Genomic DNA, 23,556 nt, shown 5'->3' with positions numbered 1-23,556 from the left:
TCTCTCTCTCTCTCTCTCTCTCTCTCTCTCTCTCTCTCTCTCTCTCTCTCTCTCTCTCTCGAGCAAAATGTAGGTAGAAATCTTAACGCTTTGAGATACTTCCTGAATTACGTATCTCTATAGAACTGAAACTCGCATTTTTCTCGCAATCATAATGGACTGAGTGAATTTATGGTTGTTGAGAATGTTCTTCACATTATATATCAAAGTATATACACTGCAGATCTCCAGGTGTATAAAAAGTAGCTTTAATACACGTGTGTTGTATATACATACGTATGTGATCAATTTTCCGTGTAAAAATGTTACACACTATATACTACATACAAATGGATTCACACATTTAAGTGTGTAATGTAATATAATAGAGTAAGTTTTATACGGAAAACTAAATAGCACACATATATTAGTCATTTTTTACACACTTGAATTTGCAGCACAAGTGATAGAAATCAGTTTGAACGTCTCGCTCTGTACAAAGCTGAGAAAAAAAAAATCTTCGTTTTAGTGGCGCGATTCATTCTGTCGCGTTCGTAATTATAAACCTATTACGAGGATCGAACGTATTGTCTAGTCGAGACAAGAGAGAGAGAACAGCCGGTATCCTGCTATCCTTTCCGAGTACCAAAGTGCTCTTCTCGTAGGTGCTCGAACGAGGCGCGTGTTTAGTTGCAACCCGGACACGTCCGTTGTTTCCTCCCGAGACACTCTCAGTGCCTTTGCTTTCTCTCTCTCTCTCCCTCTCAGATGTTCTTCATTATCGAACGCTAAACGGCCGCTTCCCACGACAATGGGCTCCCTCGGCTACTTCTTTTGAAATTCCTTTTGTTCCTAGCGGCCACAATGATTCCCCTGCCTCGAGAGGACTCGGTGCGAAGGAGACGCAACCGTTGCTTCTGGATATTTACGGGGTCTCTCCTCGCCATCGAGATTCGTCGTCGTCGTATCCAGGCCATTCGGTAATTGGCATATTCGCGAAAGCGCAAGCTGCTGGTTACACGCTGATCGCGAGTGCAATTATAGGCAACAATAAAGCATTAACTCAGAGCTCACAAGTGCACTCTTCAACACGCTCAATGACCTCGCTCCTCCTAATAATGGTGTAATGTAAAAAAGATGTGCTTTCACAGAGAGCTATGGCCAGAGTTGGTTTAAGCTAAATACGATACTTGTAATTTAATCCTGAATTACTCAGCAAGTATATTGGATAAAAATTGAGCCGAGTTACAGGGAGCTAAGTTTTCCATCTTTATGCGTCGTGACAGCGCGTAATCCCTTTTTATCAGATAGCAATGGCAAAAGTCGATTTCAGATCGTACAGAATCCACCGTGATCGGCACACCCCTCCTCGATCGACGATATCGGTCAGCTGCTCTCTCATGTATTCTTTGTGCCACAGACTGACGGTGCAATTTCGACCCCACCTCCCGTAGCCGTCGAGGCGAGTTTTTTAGCGAATTTAATATTTATACCGAATGACTGATGACTATAATAAAGAAACGGGGTCGTATTGTTCGAAACATTTTTGTCATTGATCGATACGACGACGCTCCGCTCTGCGTTCCGACTGGCTGCTGGGAAGAAATGCTTTCACGTATACGTACTCCGTGGACCCTAACGTCGACAGACGAACCGTATGTTGGATATCTAGCGATCATTTTCAGATCTAAAAGTCGAGAAGCCAAAGTGGAAAGCTCTATCGTGCATCTATACCGTGCGAAATATATGCTTCGTCAAAGCGCTCTGCTTCTTTTCTTCGCGAATCCAATGTCAAAAGAATCTTTCACAAATTACATAAATGCTCATCAAGCTCGAACTTTTAGCAGCCATTCAGCCGAAACAAACGTGAGAGATACGAGGACACGATAAATTGAGACTATAACAAACGAGGACGGATCTGTTTACGAGAAAATTATCACGAAGGCCAGAGAGACGAAGGTGGTATCGTTTAACACACGCGGTTTAAAACACTTTCGAACATTCGTGCTGAAAAGCCAATGATGTATGATGCGGTGTTTTTAATGGTCCGTAGTCGGATACCTGCAGACTTCTTCCTTCGTGCCGGTTATACACACCATGATCTCGATGTTTCGATCGAGACGAAATGTTACTCGATCCGCGTGAAATCGCGATTGTTCCATCAACGCCAGAGCGTTTGTACTTGCGGTCTGGCAAGACAAAGTCGTTTCCAGAAAGGAAGGAATCGAATCTCATACGCGACGACGCGACGTGTGGGTACGGGGCAATCATTAACGAATCATTATCGTTCCGCCCTGGCTTGGGGCCGGGACTGCGAGCTCTCGAAACAAAACCATTAATGATTTCTATTTGTATTCGTCCGTTTCGCTCGTTTCGTGAGAAGGAGGTGGAGGAGAGGGCCCCGGATCCCGGGACCAAGTCCCCAGTGAATTATGTGAGAAGTTAGCTTATTTTCGTTAAGCCGAACTCCCGCGGTGCGAACAAATCGTCTTTCGCTGCCGCTTCTCGAGACTGCAGAGAGCTTTGTTTTTCCTCTTATTCGCCCCTTTATGCTTTCCGTGCGCGATATCGCTTTCTCGCTCGCTCGTTTTAAACTGGCGCGAGGGGCATCGCGCGTCGAGTCATCGTCAACCTTTCGCCAACACTTCTCACCTGTCCACGTGTCATCGTCTATACACATATCAAGGAGTTATCCAACAAGATTCTTCGTTTCAATAAGAACCGTAGATCGTGTCTACTAATTATAGATGTGTTAATTAGCGTTTATCAATTTATCTCGGAGCAGCTTTATATGTTTATCACACATTAATGAGATACATTTATTACTATAATGCTCGCCAATATTAATATCAAGTATCGAGAAACGACGCACGAGATATCATTCCACGACGACGTCGACGACGACGACGATAGCGGCAGCGGCCTATCGCCTCCCAGCCCCATTCCCGGCTGAAAACAAATTTTAACGACCGACACACTGTTCGCGCTTTGCATCCCAATAGAGTATGGTAGGGAAGGTAAGACGGAGACGAGACGGCGACGTGGTGGATAGACAGGGAGCGAAGAACGCAGAATGAAGTAAAGTAGGAAGAGATGCGAGAGGGAAGCGGGGAGGTAGAGAGCGAGAGAGCGTGTTGCGTTTCGCGCGCATATATTTCGTTTTCTGTTGTTGCCTGAGAAAACAGACGGTCGGGCCATGGCCGACCATCGGCCCGTCAAAGTAGGGCCCTCCTCGTTCTCTTCCTTACACGTACCCCGGCCCCGCCGCAGAGAGCCCTTCCTTCTCTTCCTTAAAGCCGAGCGATCGCTTCTCTCCCCCTCCCTCCCTCCCTCCCTCACTCTCGCCGTTCGTCTCGACGCTCGGCAAGTTCCTCTCGTTATTTATTAGCAATCGCGGGAAGTGATGCGCCTAAACCAATATCATCAGAGGCGCCGCGCGCTCGATGTTGGCCCGTTGAGGCCAACGATGACGGTGGTAATGACGATGACGACCATGGCGTCGGGACGATTCTCCCCCCCCCCCTCTCCCTCCTCCACCCTCGTGGAATATCACAGCACGTATAGATGCACATATGCAGGCTGGTATATATCAGGCGCGCGTATCATCTGTGAAAACATCCCTGCTAATTGGCGCGTAATATTTATTGTAATTTCAAACACGTGAGCTCGCGCCGAGACCGCCTCCGTCGAGCGCCTCTCTCTCTTGTAGGAGCCTGTACCCCGTTTCCTGTGCCTGGTACCCGAGCGTTTTACGACCTCGTTGTACCGTAGATTTATATTTCTTCTCAATAGGCGATCCACATCGCGGACTCTAAACGCGAAGAAATTCGTTCGCTGACCTCTCGTTAACCTTTCGATACGCACCGCGCCATTTTTTTTATCTTGTGTTAAATAACAGAGATTTTTATGTCAACTGTACAGCGTCGATGTGATGATACAGAGATACTTTCAGCTTGCGACAGATCGACGTCACGCGCCGAAAGAACTCATCATACGAGATTATATATTCGCGAAAATATAACAATGTTAGAAATTGATACACGCGTGCAAGTGGAAGTATCCGATCACGAGAGAGGATATCACAGAGTACCATCACTATACTCCGGTGTTCCAATTTACATCAAATCAGGAAGACAAGCTGAGAGAAGAACTCGGGAGCGCAAGAATTGCCCACGTAGAGAGACAGGCCGAACGTTAGCGCGGGATTCTCTCTTTTTTTTTCTCCCTCCTTTTCTCTCTCCCTCTCTGAATATACCTGGATGTAACCTCGGAGGCACTGACAGAAAGCGACCCGCCCACAAAAGTAATCTCGCCCTCGGTCGAGAGAGAAAGAGAAAAAGCCACACCTGATTCATCAGCGAGGAATAAATCGAAAGACGAAAGAGCCAAAAACAAAACGATATTCACCCACCGCGCGTATATAGTTCCCGCTCTTTTCTTATCCCCCACCCTTTTACCCTTTGCGTATACTCGCTGTCTCACATTTTTGCCTCTCCTTCTCACGTGGTGCGCTAGGTAATTCCGAAATGATGCATCCCGGGATCGTCTCCTCCGCGCGTCTAATGCGCCAAGAGGAAACGAACGGACCCACGTGTGTAGGTGTAGCTCGCTTCTCTCTCCCTCTCTCTCGCTCACTCGCTCGCTTCCTCTCGATCGAGGCTCAGTCAGGTACGCCCCGACTATCCGTATATAAATTACCTTTTTAATTTCCCACCAAGACAAATGATTTAATTTATTCTATCAATTATCGATGGAGCGAGGCGCGGCGGCGGCGGCGTGAGGACGGGTGGGATTGGATTGGCGGGAGGTGGGCTTGTTTGGTTTTCATTTCGATTCGTCGATATCTGATCGGCAGTGAATCTCTTTCGCCCGTGTCCCTCGATCGGCGATCTCGCTCGTTCTCTTTCTTTTTTTTTCTATCTCTCTCTCTCTCTCTCTCTCTTAATACCCGATACGGCCTAGCCTTTCTTCTTTTCATTCTCCACGCTACTATGTTGCGTATACACCAAACGGCAGCCGCAGCAACGGCTTCTTGTTTGCCCGAAGCAGCCTCGTTCGATCGACCTCTAGCACCCTCCCGCCACTTGTTCAGACCTTTCGTCGCGAAGCGAAGAACAACCTCTCGGCCTCGTCCGGCCGATGAAACGTCTATTAACATGAGAAACGATCGGTGATTCGGAACGAAAAAAAGCATGTCCTCGCCTCGCCGAGATCGATCTCAAGAGTCGATCTCGCGCGGCGCGAAGGTACAGGTGAAAAAAGAAAAAAAAACGGAATGTTTCGCGGAGAATTACCGATGCGCCGAGAACGGTAAACCGCGTGCACTCGTGCGCGCGCTCTCGTTGCACACATCATGCGCGATATGCGCGGGGAAAACGAGATTTGACAAGGAAACCTCGCGGCCAGGCCAGGGAGGAGACGATCGAAGCGTAAGGTACACGTCCGAGACTGAAACGGCCATTAGGTACCGAATCGACCGGATGATGTATGCGCGTGTACATATACAGAGTGTACGCGCGGCCGATAAAAGCAACGGCGAAAAAAGGGGAAAGGCCGCGCGCATATATAGGTGCGCGCGCGGAAGACTCCAGGCCAGATGAGCAGATACGCATGCAACGCGCGAATTATGAGCACCAAGCCGATAAAATCGGGAACAAGCGCGCGAGCGGTCGCGCGTACAATGCGCCGGACAAAGGGCCGATGAGGGGGGGAAAAGAAGCCGCGTCGTTGAGACATATGTTTCCACGGGTAGACGCGGCCGAGACTGCTCTCGGAACCGGTTCGACGTGTATCCCGGACTCTCTCTCTCTCTCTCTCTCTCTCTCTCTCTCTCCCGGGCTAGGTCAGTTATTCAAAAACTGAAATATCGCCTCATTAACGGCGGCAGCTCGTTTGCGAACTTTCTTAAGGGAATGGAATATGTAGTTGCGCACCGTGCGTCATCGCTGGGTGTCGTCACGCCGCCACAGGTTCACCGGAAGCAGGATGTCGATCACGAGATTGGTCGATTTCACCAAAATCGACTTCCGAAAACATTCGACGCGCATCAACATGGATATGCAATTTTTTCAAATATAAATTGCATGAAAGATTCGTGAAATTAAAATAATTCTTCCGTGCTATATTATTCTCAGTCAATTCGTAATATATAATATAATAAATCTTAAATACAATGTAATTAAGCAAAGAGAGCCAGTTAAGATAAATTTAATAATATCAACAATACCAATGTGTTTATCTTAATATTAAATTAAGAATTTAGAGAATTATTAAATTTAATAATATTTTATAAATATATATTTTACAATTTAATCAAACTGCGTGCCAATTTTTTGATAATCTTAAAACGCAAGCCTATAAACTAAAACTGAATTACGTAATATCACAACTTAATCAACAATTTAATATTACTGATGTTAATGAGCTTTAAAAATACCGTAGGAAATGTATTAAAAATACATTTCACTGAAACGGTCCATTCTTTTTCAATATGTTATAAAATATAACATAAATATTGCGTGAAAAAGATCGACATAAAAAAATGTAACACATACGGTTTGTAAACAAACTGTCAAAAAGTATAATATTTTTTCAGTAAAATTAACATTTATGATATATTAGATTAACGTATTATATTTCATCCATCTCTTAGAATTTACGTTTTAAAACACGTTATTTATTCACTATCTCATAAATTGTGTTATTTCAAAACTAAAAAATATTTTGAAAAATATTAATTTGACACATAAAATATTTGATTAACATAATTTGTAACACACTGTGTTAAATTAATATTTGAATTTGTTAAAAATTCAACACAAAGTTTTAATAAGGACTTGAGTGGACCGTTTCCTATACACAAATGTTTCTACTGTATCTTATAGTATCATATACATGTGAGAAACACACCAATGAGAAATTGCCTTTAACGGTCGAATTGGATCTTAGGTGCTATTATAATTTCGTGTGATTTTATATATTACGTATGTAGTCTTTTTAAACCGCGCGCCGAACAATTTTTCGGTCTCGAAAAGCTACTCTACGAAACTACCGGAATAATATCACGAATTAAATTATCTACCAATTTAATAATTTTTATGCTCATAGCATCTTGGATCTTAATAATGTTAAATGAACATATTAAAATCTATGAATGACGTATTAAAAATCTGTAAATAATTAATTTATATTGCGAAAAATATTATCTCGGCCGGGAGTCGAACTCGGATCTCTGACATTCCGTGCGAGACTACATATACGTAATATATAAATTCACACGAAATTATAATAGCACCTAAGATCCAACTCGACCGTTAAAGGCAATTTCTTATTAATTGTGTTTCTACTGTTTAGAGAATTTATCATGAAAAATATCACCTCAGTAATATTAAACTCTTTGTCAATTTAATTTGTGATTACATAATTCAGCTTCAGTTTCGGATTGCGTTTCAAGACTGACAGATAATCAGTGCGCAATTTACATGAACTGAAAACATTTACACAAAAATATTATTAGACACCAAACATTCGTTTAATTGCATTGAACACTCCTCGGTTGACTTTCCCTTAATAATGTAAAATCTCTTGTAAAATACTGCATGATGTACCGAAGTATCTAAGTACGTGGTGAGAAATGAAAACGAAATGAAAAAGGGCAACGAACGCGGGAAAAAGGGGCAGATGGTAGGGTCTGCTTAGAGTACCGCGGTCAAGGGAGAAAAAGAGAAGAATGAGAGTAAGCAACAAAATATCCGCGCCAACAAAACTGCTCTCGTTCTCTCGAGCGACGACGGACGGACGGACGGACGAACGGAATGGAATTCTCCCGTTCTCCTATTTCTGCGTCTGCTTTCTTTAGCCTCATATCCGAAATTGGCCGAGCAGAAGATTCCCGTAAATACATCTCGCATGTATAGAATCCCCCAACATGCGGGATCAAGTTTATACAATGCTGATATTTCCGCGGGCAACGGTTGTCTAAACTCCTCTAGCGGCGTGAGATACGATCGAGTCAACGAGGAGCCGGCTGTACGTTCATATATTGTATATGTGGTTACGGACGAAACCGCGTATTAAGTTAACGGCAACACACTTGCGGATACGTTTAAGCGCGCGCGCGCGCGCGCGCGAGCTCCATCGTCAATACGGTTCTTCTCGCATCTCGCGGGAGTGCGGGTATATCTATCATCTGTCGATAGATAAATAATTCTGCGATATTACACGCGAGGCTCGCAGGTGTACAATCGTTTTCTGGCGTACCTATACACGTAGCTAGTGTATAATATTCTCGCCACGAGGACGTCTGCGATTTATCTTGCGGCCCGTTTTCGAGTACCCCGTATAGTATCCCAGATTACGCCCGAGACTCTTCTGCGATTAATCATCATTCCGCCGCGATTAAAGGCCCAATTAAGTCCCGTTTTTGCAAGTCTGATTGTCCCACGATCACCCGGCGTATATCGTAGACCACCCCCTTCTCTTGAAGTATATATATACGTACCCAAGCACGCACAGTGCTCGGTTAGCTTAGCCTAGGCCGGTCTTATCTCGCGCGATGTGCGCGAATTAAAATGTACTTTATGGCCTGTGTCAGGCGATAATAATCGCCCGAGACACCGCGCGAGAAATCCGCCGCCCCCGCCGCTGTCTTCTCGCAAGCGCATTCCGCGCGGTATGATACGCGCGCGCGGCGAATGCTCTTCGGGATTAAAAAGAAATCGGCGGCGCGTTCTTATCGCGATCGAAGAGTACGATCGCGAGGCACGTTGGAAAACGTAAAGTTAGTAATTGAAGCAATTTCAACGGCCTACGGGCCATAACTTTTCTTGCAAAACGTCACGATCGTGCACAATCATCCTATAATTTATTCGCAGCGCGATGCGGTTCGATCCTGCGCTTCTTGTCTGCGGTATACGTATATGTATGTATAACGTATACCGTAACGCCATTAGAGATTAAATCGTTTAATGCACTTGGATTTTTCATCGATCGATAAAGACATAAACGGAATTTCGGAGTTGGCGATCGTTTCTTGTGTTTGACGATTAAACCGCGAGCCGAAACGCCATCACCCGCGATCGTTTCCTCCACTTTTGCCGGATAGCTCTGCCCTGAGAAGACGCCATAACGAGCGACGTTGATAAATAGCGAACGCTTTCGAGAGCCAGAATCCCGCGTAATTACATGCCTATGCTCGCTGGTGGATACTCGCCGTGCGCAACAGTCAAGATTCTCAGCGAACGGACTAAGTTTTGTTCGATTCTATCTCAATCGAAAATTATCCTCGACTGTTCTCGATATTGACATTATTAATTTAAGTTGATAACTATAATAACTATACTCCCAGATAGTACAGAGAGTTCAAAAAGAATTCAGGTGTAGGTCACAAATTCTGAATTCCCTTTCTAAAATGTTTTGAAAAGAATTCTTGTTGCATCTGAAAATAAACTCGGAATTTATGACATATAATTGAATTCTTTTTGATTCTTTTTAAACTGTCTCTCTCTCTCTCTCTCTCTAAACTATCTGAGCTATGAATTAACAATAACCTGAAATTGGTTCTTTTTTTAATAAACGCACAATTTATATAATCTCCGAAATGTAATGATATCCTTTCATTTCTCGGGCAAAGTTATTAAAATTCTTTCTTAACTCCCTGTCATTTGCTGCTGCATCCGCCTTAATTAATTCACTCTTATCGCGCTCGGGTCCCTCGTCAAAGCGACAAATACAGCGAGCACCTGCCTTCGAAATCGTTACCAACGCGATCGGTGAACCGATCGAATATATCGGCGCAGATAACGCGTTATCCACGCCACTGCGAATACAACGTGGTCGGATGTATCAATGTCAAGCGCTAATAACACCTCGACTGCTCGTTCACGGGCCCCCGAACTGTGTGTAACAACAACGGTTGGCAGCTAATTCCGAACAATGATATAATTACATATTATTCATCGTTATCTCGAGTGTGCGCGGGGTACACAGCGAATGAATTAAAAGATTGCGCGTTACACTACGATCACGTTAACGTGACCGCAACGACGCACGATGAGAAGTAATCTATGAGACACTGGAAAATGTAAATCAAAATGAAACTTTTTCGTCGAGCGTAAAGTAAAAACTTTCTGGCAATCGCATAAGAAATCCATCGTTCACATACAATCGCCGATCAAGATTAAAAATTAGGTTTAGCTTAAGGCAAAAAGATATGATCCTACCATCGTTAGTCAGTTCTTTGAAGAGCGCCCGATTGCAATTAGAAACTCAAATAGCAAAAAAAAATCCAACAGCAAATTCAGTTGGACGCACTAATGCACGCACGCATATTAAAGCCGTTGTACACTGATTTAATCTGTGTAAAAGTAAAATGCAAATATTTCGAATTATGATACACAGCTTTTATTTAACAGCATAACGAAATATGTATTAAGAATTTCATAGTTTGATTCATCTTTATATTTATATCAAACGCACATTTTTATGTCAATAATACACCATGGCATTGAGTGCATCCAATCGAATTCATTCACTATATAAGATCGAAATGGCTGGAGTGGATTATTATTCGCATTTTTTCGGTCATCGTCGAAGAGGTCGTAGACCGAATCGGTTCGTATTATATTTGCATGCTGTTATGCTTGGATTAGGAGTATAGTATGCACACGGAGAGCGCCCCTCCTCTTCCTAAGCCAATCTCGTCGGGATCACTTAGATCGCAGAGAAAGAGAGAGAGAGAGAGAGAGGAAGGAAGATGAAATCGGATGATTCACTCTACGAGATTGCACCAGAAATGGCGTGCCGGTTTAGAGCCGGTTTCCTTCGCCGGGCTCTCCGAGATCGCGATGCCGTGTTAATGAAAGGGCAATTTCGACTGATGCCAAAAACGATTCGGACTCGAGTCGCGACTGTCGAATGTGCATATTTCTGCCCTAACTTAATAGCCCGACAAACTCGTTGATTTAGAATATAAATATCCTTGATTACGCGATATCGCAAGATCGCAAAACGTACCGCGATTCACGATAACAATCGTGTACATTACCGCTCGTATTTTAGAACTTTCCTAACACGCGATCGCTCATTTTTCCTCACCCAAAAGATATCCGATTTTCAACGACAAATCCTCAAACGGACTGCATGCAAACCGTGCAACTTATTGTTAGATAAATGAACCACCATCCAATTCTAGATTCACACATAACACGATCGATAACAGTTATCGGCGGTTATTCTGCCTTCCTTTTCGAACTCGCTCTCTCCTGCATCGTCATCGAGAAGAAGCTATCAAGAAGAACCTAGAGGCACTATAACTTCACCATGGATTCTCGCGTAACTTGCTCGACCGATATCTCCTAGTCACGCGGTATTTATCCCGTAAGCCTATATATTCGTAACTGCGTGCGCGAAAGGGAAAAGCGCGTAAACGGTCGCGCGTAAAACCGAAACATCCGCGATCGACGTACACAGAAATAAGAAAGAAAAAGAAAGAAATAAAGAGAGCGAGAGCGAGAGAGAGAGAGACGATGGGCCCCACGGAGGAACAAGGAGCGGAATACCAAGGAGAAGAGGTGGCATGCGTGCATCACGCGAGCGGACCGCACGCGTGTAAAGATGGCTCCTCGCCCGACAAACCGGCAAACGCCGCGCCGGTCGAGTTGGCTGACTGGGCTGACGAGTCGCAGCCTGGGCACCCTTCAAGGGTATATCACAGGGGCTATCAGGCGTCCATGTACGTAAGATCGACTCGACATCGAGTGTAGGGATCATTACTATAGGAGCAGCTACCCGAGAGCCCGATTTTGATTGACGCGCGACGTTGCGCCAAACTCAGCGGCACGCGAGCCAAACAGACGGTTTCACTTGAGCTGCCGCTGCCTCCACACGATCGGCACCGATTTTGCCACGGCAAAGTCGCAAACAATCGCGACTTCGGCGCCATGCAGCGTGCTAGAACGCGGCACCGAGACGCGTTTCGAGAACCTGCACCTTCACGTCGTAACCATCGCGATCGTTTACAAACGAAGAAAGTAAATTACAGGCTGCTCCATGATGCTAATCGCGACGTTTGCGCAATCGATCCGAATAAGCATATATATATATATATAATAGCAAAACGAGCGTATACGAGTTCTAACAACGACTTGATTCCTCTTAAACGCCCAAGTTCTAACTGCCACCTAGCTTCTCGGGTGGTCTCGTGCGTCGTTTAATTACCGTGTGTAACGAGTTGGAGTGGCTAGCGTGCACACGAAGGCCCCCTCTCGCGAAAGGGGTGCGATATGCTCGCTGACGTCGTCCACGAATCACTCGAAATTACCGAGTATCGTTGTGACAGGCCGCCTCGCGAGAGACGGAAAGGGTGCCTTTCGTGCAGTTTGCATACAGCCGCTCGACCACTGTCGACGAAAACTTGAAATTTATTCGGACTACAGCATTCCAACGTAAGACGACGACGACGATTATAATGCCACAGCGATATTACCGGGTGATGCATGATTGTGGCAATTACGCAACGCCACCGACCAACGCGGCGACATTTTTGCAGATTAAGAAGCTCTCTGGCGTCGTATATACCTTGCTAAATTCTACGCTTACAAGAAAATATACATCGGCCAATGTATAATTATCTAGTTGAAGTATTTGTTACTTAATAATAAATAATAATAATAATTGGAGCAACGCGTATCTCGTCGGAATATTTACCCGAAATGTTTCCCGTATCATTTCGGCTAATCAATCATTTATAAATTATATATATATGTTATATTGTGCGCGAAACAAACTCAGACAAACTACAAAATGTATAGTTCAACATTTGAATGACCATGACAACCTATAGACAAGACAAGCAGTTTACCTTTTCACAAATGACATAGTAAATAACGATATCGTGAAGATAATAACTCGGTCTAGGTACGCAAACAAACACAGAGGTACGGAATAAAAAGACGCAGAAGAAACTTAATCGTCTAATGCGAATCTCCACTATCGGATATGAGCGATTACGATAATAAGAAAGCAATATAGTCGAGGTAGGATTCGTACTGACCCTCGATCGATTCCGTTAAATCTGCGGCCGCATAAAATTGTTGCCGTAAAGGATTTACGGACCCGAGCGCGCCGGTAGCACGACACGTCCACGACGAGACCGGGCTACTATCGAGGCACGGCTTACTCGACGTGAACACGCGATTGCATGTATAAACGCGAGATTCTTAAACGTGTCTCTCGAGGGAGATGGTTAAGAGCTAGCCGCGTCGAATGTTTTCCGTAATACGGGACACGATAGCACAAGGAATCCATAAGACGTACAATATCGATTGGATCAAGAAAATGCTTTATCTCGCGATGTATGTATTTATTTATTACTTCGTGTAGTTCGAAGTCTTTTATCAGTCCGTTCCATATCATTTATAAATGAAACGTAATCGTCCTGATACAAAGGGAAGATTTTCAAGAGATTTCCTGATCTATATCAATTAATCAATTTATTCGCTTGAATTATTTGCGAATTTATGTTCGCGTTATTGCTACGTGTAATGAATATTCGCGTATAAACGCTTGACAGGAATTCCAATCTGGGGTAACGATAAAAACAGAGAAGGATTAAGGACCCTTGTTTCGCTCGGTGAGCTGTTGCTAGGTTTCACCAGCCTATCGCCGGACGAGTGAGAAAGATGCGCTCTTGTGGGGATAGTTCTTTACGAGGGTGGCATCGCAACAAGGGGAAACGATGAAATGGGACTCGTGTGTACCGCTGCCACAATCAGCTGTTTTAATGTAGGTCACTGGCTCGCGCAGAAACAATCGATTTTGGCTCCTGCGATGTGATGCGAGGGCCAATGTTAAAAATATGTAACGCAACTCGAGCTGATTTCACCAACGTTCCGGTCAATGCCGTTAATCTAGTCGTCTGTCTCGAAAATCGATTTGTACAGGAAGATTTTATTGCAAGCCAATCGAACAGCCTACATTCGATTACCATGTAAAAATTATTTATAAAAATTTTATAGGTATATTTTTTGCGCAATCTGAGGAGATCATTGAACCTGCATATATCTCTTATAATAGAATAAGTATAGAATAACATAACGATGAAGAACATTTTGTATTTGTGTCGAAAACGCGGTCCACTCACGTCTTTGTTAAAATTTTGTGTTGAACTTCACACAGCAAACATATGTATGTACTCAATTTCAATCAAGATATTTCTTTAAATGTTGGTCACGTAAGTTTTACTGAATGTTATATTACTTAATTTTCACTAATTTTAACGGAACTTTTTATTACACAATTTTCATCAATTTAATAGAATCTCACACATAAGTTAAAGCACGGTTCTTTACAGATACTACTAAATGACAGTTTGTGTATCTGGTTAAATATTTACAAGTGAAATTTGAAGGTCCAACATTTAAGAAAACAATTATTAAACTCTCATTATACTGAGACTGACCCAAAATATTCAGAGTTGAAACATTTATATCACAATTTTTTATGAAAATAAAATATATGAAGATACACTCGTCCAACCTGTGTCGGCTCTCATTGGCTTTATATCTTATCAGTTTATTTGAATTTTTAACATTCGAATGTGTTAATTTAGTATAATCTTATTGTGTTATTTAAAAATCTTCTATATTAAATTGATATTTCAACATTTCTCTAGTATAAAAAAAAACATAATTTATGAATAAATAAACAATAAGTAACATAAAAATAAATGTATTTTAATACGTAAAGTCTAAAATAAATATGAATGAAATATGTGTTAATTTAATATATCATAAATGTTAATTATATTTAAAAGATATGCTTCCACAGTTTGTTTACAAATTGTGTGTTGATATTATCTTTTTTGTAATAATTTTTTTACATGATATCTATAATACTTTCTCTAACATTTTCATCTTGTTAAATTAACACAAAGATTTGAGTGAACCGTTTGGAATACCTGAAATGTGTTAAATTTAACAGAAATTTTCCAACAATGTAGAAACGTTAGAAAATCAATATTGCTAAAATTACATATATATATATATATGTGTGTGTGTGTGTGTGTGTGTGTGTGTGTGTGTGTGTGTGTGATGCAATACATGTATTTCAAAATAGCGTGCGAATCGTACGTCCTGCAAAAGAATCGATTTGTCTTGTATAATAATACGAGAAACGACGGGAGAAATTAACTCCTGCAGTTCAATCAAACCGTATCCATCGACCCATCATGATTGGCGAAAATACACGTTAACGGCACGGCAGGAAATACAAAATACCAAACGCCATATCGATGCAACAGTCGCGTATTTAACGCTCTAAATTGGGAGCCTTTCTCAGGTTCCGTCGAGCGCACGGCACGATATAGAAGAACGTATCGAGGAACGCCGAAAGGGAAACGCGGAACGGGAGCCTGGCGCCATTGCGCGATACAATACGGGGCCTCGATGACTTGCATTTGTATCTCACCATCAAGGCCCCGTGATTATAGCCATGGGCCCGCTCGCATCCTGCTCTCTCCCGGCTCTCGTCTCCTTTCTGGACGTATCGTATACACGCCGGGTTCCCATCGTCCTCGAGAAACGATCTCATCTTGCCGCATGCAGACAGTCGGCAGACGATGCAGATCGTGATAATAATATTGTGACTTTATCGTCACGCGCAGCCAACACACACATACTCTTCTCTCCCCGCCTGCGGATGCAAATTAACGCCCTCCTTGATTGCTTCGAATTGCGCAATTAGAATCAGGCAGCATTCTGCGATCAGTAGAGACGCTTAGCGACCCGTTGAGTACCCGAAAGAAGAGGATAATTGAATATTTCAAATTGAATTCAGAGAAGATACAACATAATTGCGTGTATTTTAAACATTATGAGTTTTGTGTGAAGAGAGCGGAAAAAAAAAATAAAAAAAACTTAAAAGAAATGCCTCTACATCTCGCATCTCTCTCGCTACATCGGTCGGCCATCTTTGTAAGCGTTGTACGAGCGAACAGCAGTGTTAAAAAAGAGGGAAAAGTACGGAGAAACAACGAGAGAAAGAGCGGTAAGGTGGATGGGTGGGTGGGTGGGTAGCTCGGTTTTAATCCTTCTTGTTTGTCTTTGCATTAATTATCCAGAATTAAGAACGCTGCCCGGCCGCGGCGCCGCGCGCAGCCGGATTACTGGCTTTATTATTACTTGTTGCAGATTATTAATTACCGAGAATTACGAGCGAAGCACGGGAGTAGGCTGGGTGGTGATGGTGGACGGGGATGAGGAGGGGGGAGGGAGGCAGGGGGGGAGGACGGATGCTGGGAAGAAAAGCACCCCTCTCGGGTTTGTGTTTTCAATTAATTTCCGTAAATTAAGAACGATTGTAAGAAGAGATTAGTGACCGCTGCTGGCCGTGCTTGGAGGACTGTGAGGATTCTATAAATGGAGAAGACCGCTCCGGTTTCTCTTCAAAGTGGCGTCGAGTAATTAAACAACTCGATAAACAACTGTGTACAGCTGTTAAACCGATGAATAAACGAATAAATGAACGATCCTCGTGTTCTGACTGTATCATTAAATAGCTCGTGTATATATACGTGCTCCGAAATAGCCGCGATAACCACCGACATCCGAATACGTTATGATGCATTTGAATTTTCCAATCTCGAGACAGGTGGAACAGAGTTCCCACTTTTTATCAATAAAAAAAACGAGTGCGCGGCTGTGTTTCGTTACTATATATTATAAAGTTCAAGGCTTATCCAGCTCGCGGTTTTTTCATCGATTGGAGTTTCCTGAATTATTCTCACGATACTAACGCACATAGTAGCGGCAAACGTGTTCGTTTTCGGTTATAGGATTAATCGACAAGCAGATTTAATGGAGAGACACGCGCTCACGCACGCACGCACGCACGCACGTCGTGGGTGAGTCTACTAGCGCGTGTACATACGTAACGGCGGCAACAAAACATACGCGTATATATCTCGATGAAAAGTAATGCTAACAATGGGGTCATGCGAGCCTTTATAATATCACGCTGGCGGCCCAATTCCCCGTGCAGGATACGTAACGGGGAAAAAAAGGCCGAGAGGCCTGCCAGCTGCTGTAAACGATACAATTACCAGATAGATACGCGTTCGTATACAGAGAGGAAGAAAGAGAGGGGGAAGAGGAGAGATGATACAGTTCTCCACTCGGCGTCGCTGTAGCAAAAGAATCGAGCGATCCCTTTTCGAGACGTCCGTCAAATAATATCGCGACGCTTCCCGAGCATAGCCGCGGAGAGATGAGAGAGAGAGAGAGAGAGAGAGAGAGAGAGAGAGAGAGAGAGAGAGAGAGAGCACAGTCGCGTTCATACGAGGACTTTACCGAGCCCTATTTGTGTATTCGTGCAGTTAACACGAGCGCATAGATATTAAAAGCTTACGTAGCCTATAACCACGCATCGGCGCACGGCAACAACCAGGAGCTGGGAGGAGCGAGCAGAGGAAATAAATATTAATAACGGCTTTCTGCTGCCATCTCTCTCTCTCTCTCTCTCTCTCTCTCCCTCTCTCCCCCCTCCTCCCCTCTCCTCACCCCTCTTTTCATTGGTTCTATTCTCTATATATACCCCTCCTTTCTCTCTCTCCCCTTTACCACCTCTCTCCCCTGTGTCTCTCGCTCTCTCACAATATGTCTGTGCATTGTTAGGGCCATTACGGGAGCCAATTAATCTATGCACAATTTTATAATTAAACGGCTAATAGCGCATAGAATTATAGTCCAGGGCCGCGCGCACTCCCACGTATTTTCAGCTGGCTGTTGTTGTACCGCGCAGAGGTATGGCGAACAGTACGCTGTGCTCGATAGGAAGAAGGAAGAATGAAGAAAAATCGCGCGTTGTCCCTTTACCCTCCGTGTGTGTCTTCTATATACGTATGTTTTTTCTCCTTTTTTTTTTTTTCCTTTCTCTTTGTCTCCTCGTCGCGACCTCTTTTCACGAATTCCCAATTAGAGACTCGATTCTGAGGAGGCAGAGAGTTTGCGATCGTTCCTTGCGTTCGTCCGACCGAGTTAGGCAAATTAATTAATATAATTGACTCGTCTCGTTAGCTGTGCACAACGCGGCCACGTTATTATTTTCTTGCCGATTATCGTAGGGCTCGCATCGACTTATATGCATGATATACGACGCGCGCAATTATTGCAGTCGATTACTTTTCAGCGTCTAACAGGAATATCTGTCGGCGTTCACGATCAGATAGTGTGACCTCCCGTCTCGGATTCGCGTTTTAAGGACGTGCTCGAACGATGGCATCTATCCTGGAGAGGAAGTCTCGCGATAAAAAGTAACGCGGTATTTAAACGTACACTATGCCGCCATATCGTGCGTTTGTTAACGCAGCGCGTTAACTGTAATTCAAACTATAATTCGTCTGCATTCGTCGTTATCGCCTGGCATTCCTCGCTTTTTAACACTATTACAGTATTACTGGTCATGAGCACGAAATACGGGTCGTTCGGACGGAACAGCGCAGCCGGTGCCGCGCTGTAAACCGCAAGAAAAATCTCCCTGAATTATTGGTGCGGTTCTGGGCGCATGCTGTTGCATCGGTCCGATAGAAGAGGCGCGCGGGCTCCACGTAGGTGTGCAAGTGCATGCGCGCGCGTATTACATCGTCCGCGTGCGGGTGTGTGGTTTGGTTCGTCGTAGATGTGTACGGCACGGCCGTGTGTACCCGTTGCTGCCGCTACCGTTGCCGTGTATTATCAGAATGTAACGACGTCAACGTTACACGCGATCGTACCGCACAAAACGATCGTGTCGCAGCCTCTTGATCATCCCGTTTTTCACAATCGCCGTTTCGCTTTTCCGCAATCTCGTTTTTTTTTTTTTTCTTCTCTGCGATCGGAATATTGAAAGACCAGTTGGAAACAAGTGTTCGAGGATTTTGAGGGCAAGCTAAAGAACCAAAGGCCAGGTTGAGAGAGAGAGACAGAGAGAGAGGTTCTCTCTATTTTTGAGATAACGCGACGCAAAATGTGAATATAATCTGATGTGAATTATATTTCTAAATACATCATCAATATATTAATAACGAATTGAAAATTGTTTTTCATATTAGATATTAATCTCGATGTTAAACGATACTTTAAAGATAGAATTCTAAAACCAGAGGAAATTATTCAAGAAACAACAGCAAGCCTTTTCACTTTCTAGATCATAATATACTATTTCTAACGAAAAGAGCAGAAACGTAAGATTATAATCTAGAGATGTAATAGAATATCGAGGAAAAATGGCGATTTTTACATCGAGCCCGAGTTAAAAAATTTGATAGGAAGGAAGAATTTGATTTGCGAGGAAGAAAAATCAAGTGAAACGACGATACGTATAGGTATCTTCAGGAAGGCGAGACCCGCACGAGCCGACGGCTCGCGGAACTCTGTTCTGTGACTGCGACTCGGGATTATTTGGATCCCTGCGATCCCTACGAGTTTCCTCCTTCTACCTCTCGCACTCGCTCTCTCCTTCTGGCTATCTCTCCAGCTCTTTCACTCCGTCCCTCGGGATATCCCTCGATTCCCTCTCTCTCTCTCTCTCTCTCTCTCTCCGTGTCGCGTTGAATCCGTTTCCGTTGTGACTGCCACTGCGCATCGCACGCTGAATAAGTATTGCCCATTCGCCACGCAATTCGCGGCTCGTCGCGAATACCGAAAAATCTCGGTTATATCGTGACAATTAAACATAAGCGGGGTGATTAATTTGTCAAGAGTGTGCGAAATAGAAATGTCGAACCTGTCGATTAAGACGCACGAAACGTGTTGATCGATGGGATAAAAGAGACGGTATCGAGAGGACAACAATTTCTCCGACGACCTTAAATCCCCTCGTTCCGTTTACCATTCCGTTTCGTCTGTCGTCTACCTCGTGGGTGGGGTGCGAGAGAGCTTGTACAACCAGGCTCTCTTCCTCTCGCTCGACGTTCTCTCTTTCTCTCCCTATTCGGGGGACGATTCATTCAGAGAAACTGCCGTGAAAGGGACACCTGTTGGCGCGGAAACTCGGTGACAATCCTAGAAACGAGGAGCAGCACGTGCCGCTGTGCCACACGACTTGGATATTTTAATTCGATCGTCGTACGAATAATTCGCACCAAATACTCGCTCTATTTCGTAAATATTATTTTACAAACAGCTGCGAGATACGTGTCTCTCGTTTTATAGCGCGACTATCTTAAATGCAAATAAAGTTATATCCCTAAAATGACATTCCTTTCAAACCAACAAAATGCAATTTCGCGAAGCAATTTCACGACGCATGAGGATCGCTCGTGAACTGCCTATTCGAAAAGGCCCGAGGGTCACCGGGAGCCGTTTTCGACGATGATCAAGTCTTAAGCGGAGCTGGTGGTAGGTGGTGCACAATTAAAGTATTTTTTGGCGGACTGGTAGCCAAGCCAAGGTACAGGGCGAAGATAAAGTGCTGCCCAGCGGCGACATCACGCGTTATTAATGTATGCGAGGATCGTAGCTTCCGTTCGTAGTAACGGCGCTACTCCAGAAGAAGCGCGTCGAGGCGTCCAGTATGTGAGCGTTATTTCCGGAATCTTCTCCTCCTTATCTTGTTATCGAAATGGACTGGCGTTAATTATGGCTAACAGTCGACAAACATCTGCTACTCGTCGCTATTATAGAGGCAGGATTTCTTTTCAGAACCGTTCAAAATATGGCACGATCGCCAAGAGGCAACGTCGAGGAGAAAAAATTGGTCTCGTCGAAATTAAGTCACGGTCTCGACAGAGCTCTAAAGGCCTATTATATTTTTCATCCTATACATATCGTATATAAAAGTCTCCTACAATAGACGTAACATATCTACTATTTTTGTGTGCGATATTTTTTTGTCGAGAGATTAAAGCCCCAATTCTCTCTCCTACCCGAAATGTCTTGCACATAAATTACCAACTACATCAAACTTAACGCCACGAATTAAATAAACGCAAGTTTCTTTCTTGATTCAGATAAATAACGACCGATAATCGAACGAACAGGAGAATCCTATTATCACGTCTCTCCGACGAGTGTGTCGTCATCAACCTACCTGGCTGTGGTGCAGTCCCTGTAAAGAATGTCAAAGTCCTTGCAGCTGAGCAGCTTGCACCGATTGACGCCGGGTTGGATGGCTCCGAGACCGCGTAGAATTCTAACCTGCTCGACGTTACACACCAACGGCACGATATCCAGTCGCTTGAGCTTCGTGTAGACTGTGTGGAGGCCGCCCACGAGGTGTTTGAGAAACAGCTCGAAGGCCTGAGGCAGACAGAGCATCGTGTCGCCGGCGATGATGAACGCGGCGACCTTTTGGCCACGGTAGTCGACCAACTTGCACTCGTTGGCGGTGGGATCGCTAGTACTGATCGGCGGTGGACTGTTGTAGGATCTTGGTGGTAGAACCGCGTGATGAGCTGCCATTAGTTCGAGCGGCGAGCCATGGTGTCCGCTCAGCATACCACCGAGCTGGCCCAGTAGTCCCAGTCCCGGCGGCGGCAGTCCCGGCATACGAGGCACCATCCCCGGCGGTGCCCCGGGGCCGCCCCCGGCCGACAACGGCGGTGGACTCAGAGGAAGGCCCTGGGGTGGTGAACCTCTCGTGGGCGATCCCGGTGTCGGTACACCGCGATGCTGCGGTTGCTGCTGCGGATGATCGCGAATCTGATCGCGCCCGTGCGATTGCTGATGAGACGGCGGCGGTGGTTGATGTTGACTGCCGTGGAGCTGTTGCTGTTGCTGCTGTTGACTCTGCTGCGTCGACGGGCTGTGAGGATGTTTTGGACTGCCGGTTACGGGACTGGCACGACTGCTGTGGTCGGAAGAGCTGTCCATCGCTCCGTGGTCCATGGAGGGTCGGAAACGCGCGTTCCTGTTCTTCCTACGACTCGTAGAGACGACGAGACACTCCGGCACGTTCTTGTCGCCAGCGATAAGCTCCGTGCCTCTGTCGATCACGTCGCCGTTTCACTGTGTTCGCCCGATGGCGAATACCGGTACGACTCGTGCGTGAATCGTTTCAATGCATGTTAAAGCTGGGTTCTTTCGCGATCCTCTTTCGCAAATTGTCATAAATCGAAGGATTCAAAATTACACTCGCCTAACGTCCTTCGAACGTATCTCGCTTATCACTACGAACGTTGTGGGTCGTGCACAAATCAGACCGCACAATTTTGTCAGTCTTCATAGACACGTGTACTTTTGTGTCCATAACAAACTTTCGGTCCACTTTGTAGTCCACTTCCGGCGCGTATTTTACTTTCACCGATCCATTGCGAAGACGTTTAACTCGATGACAACACAACGACAACACGATGACAAAAGTTATCGCGCAGCCAGCGATCGACGACAGTCGTCGCGCCGAGTTCGTCAGCGAGACGTCAGCAACTTGTTCACTGGTTCACGACAATGATACTTTCACGTCACACATAAAACGGAAAGCGAATCACCGCGCGGTAACACCGAGCTCTAAACGACAGAAACGCGTGAGCACGAGGGAGAGAAACCGTAACGTGAATACGATTGTGACGACGTCAATGACGAGATGACAGCGAGGAAGACGGCGGCGGCAGCGGCGACGGCGACGACGACGGCGACGTCGACGACGACGACGACGACGACGGTGGCGGCAGCGACGGCGACGATGACGACGGAGGCGGCTGCCGCGGTAACTCGCAGGGACGCGCGTCGCTCGTTCTCAAAGTAGCAAACGCTCTCTCGGTCGAGTCGGGAGTATTTCCCTACCCAGTCACAGATGTAATAAATAAAAACATCAGTGGGAGCCCGACAAACGGGGAGGATGGGCGTTCTGTGCGCGCAACCGACTATCCGGTTGGCGGAGCCACCAGGGCGGCTGTTCTCGCTATTGGACGGCAGGCTCGCACTGTCTACGCCTTTCGAACCTTCCCCCGAGTGGCGGCGGCTCGGCCACCCGCCCCCCGCGTCCCCCACTATTTGCCAACCTCTGCCACCGACGTGGTAGACGACGACGACTACGCCGGTGAGGACGGTTCCGGGGGCTACCAACACAGAGGGACAACCAGACGCAGACGCGCAGAGAGCCTGAGGACAGTACGACTGGCGACGCGAGTGGGGGGGATTTCTTCTTTTACCTCACCGGGTTTGTCTTCTTTCGTTGTAGGTCTTACGTTCTCTTTCCTGCCTCGACTCGCTCGCTCGCTCCCTCGCTCGCACGTACATATCTCCTCGCCTCACTCTTGTCTCTTATTTCGCATGCTGTTCTCTCGCGCGCGCGCGCGGGCATCTTGATTGTTACCCGGTCTCTCAAGTCTCTCCCGACTCTTGCTCTCGGTTCTTATTTCTTCGACTATCTACATCACATTTCTATATTTTCTATATTCGATTCTTCACTTTTTTTTACAATTACTACCGCGATGTCTCCTTTAACAATTCGTCGTATTATTTTTAATTTATTCCATATTATTGTTTTCTCTCGCGTTTCACATATTCTCCATTCTTCGAGATTGCGCATACCATTCTCACTTTTCTCTCGGTCTTTCCTATCTTTCGGATACTATTCTCGTCTCCCGCCCCTCCCCGTCCCCCC

At 45.1% G+C, this 23,556-nt stretch overlaps 1 protein-coding gene across 1 annotated transcript in view; it reads right to left on the bottom strand.

The window, feature by feature from the left end:
* dac (dachshund family transcription factor) overlaps positions 1-21,550 on the bottom strand; it is a 199,349-nt gene extending 177,799 nt beyond the window's left edge. The window contains exon 1 of the mRNA XM_018542011.1: positions 21,043-21,550. Coding sequence (XP_018397513.1) covers positions 21,043-21,512 — 470 coding nt within the window. The 5' untranslated portion in view covers positions 21,513-21,550. The remainder of the gene's footprint in view (positions 1-21,042) is intronic.
* Positions 21,551-23,556: the final 2,006 nt, after the last annotated feature.

This window comes from Cyphomyrmex costatus, unplaced genomic scaffold, assembly GCF_001594065.2.
Source record: "Cyphomyrmex costatus isolate MS0001 unplaced genomic scaffold, Ccosl1.0 scaffold301, whole genome shotgun sequence".
Taxonomy (NCBI): domain Eukaryota; kingdom Metazoa; phylum Arthropoda; class Insecta; order Hymenoptera; family Formicidae; genus Cyphomyrmex; species Cyphomyrmex costatus.
The sequence above is the reverse complement of the archived record's forward strand: the minus strand, read 5'-3'. Positions and strand labels throughout refer to the sequence as shown.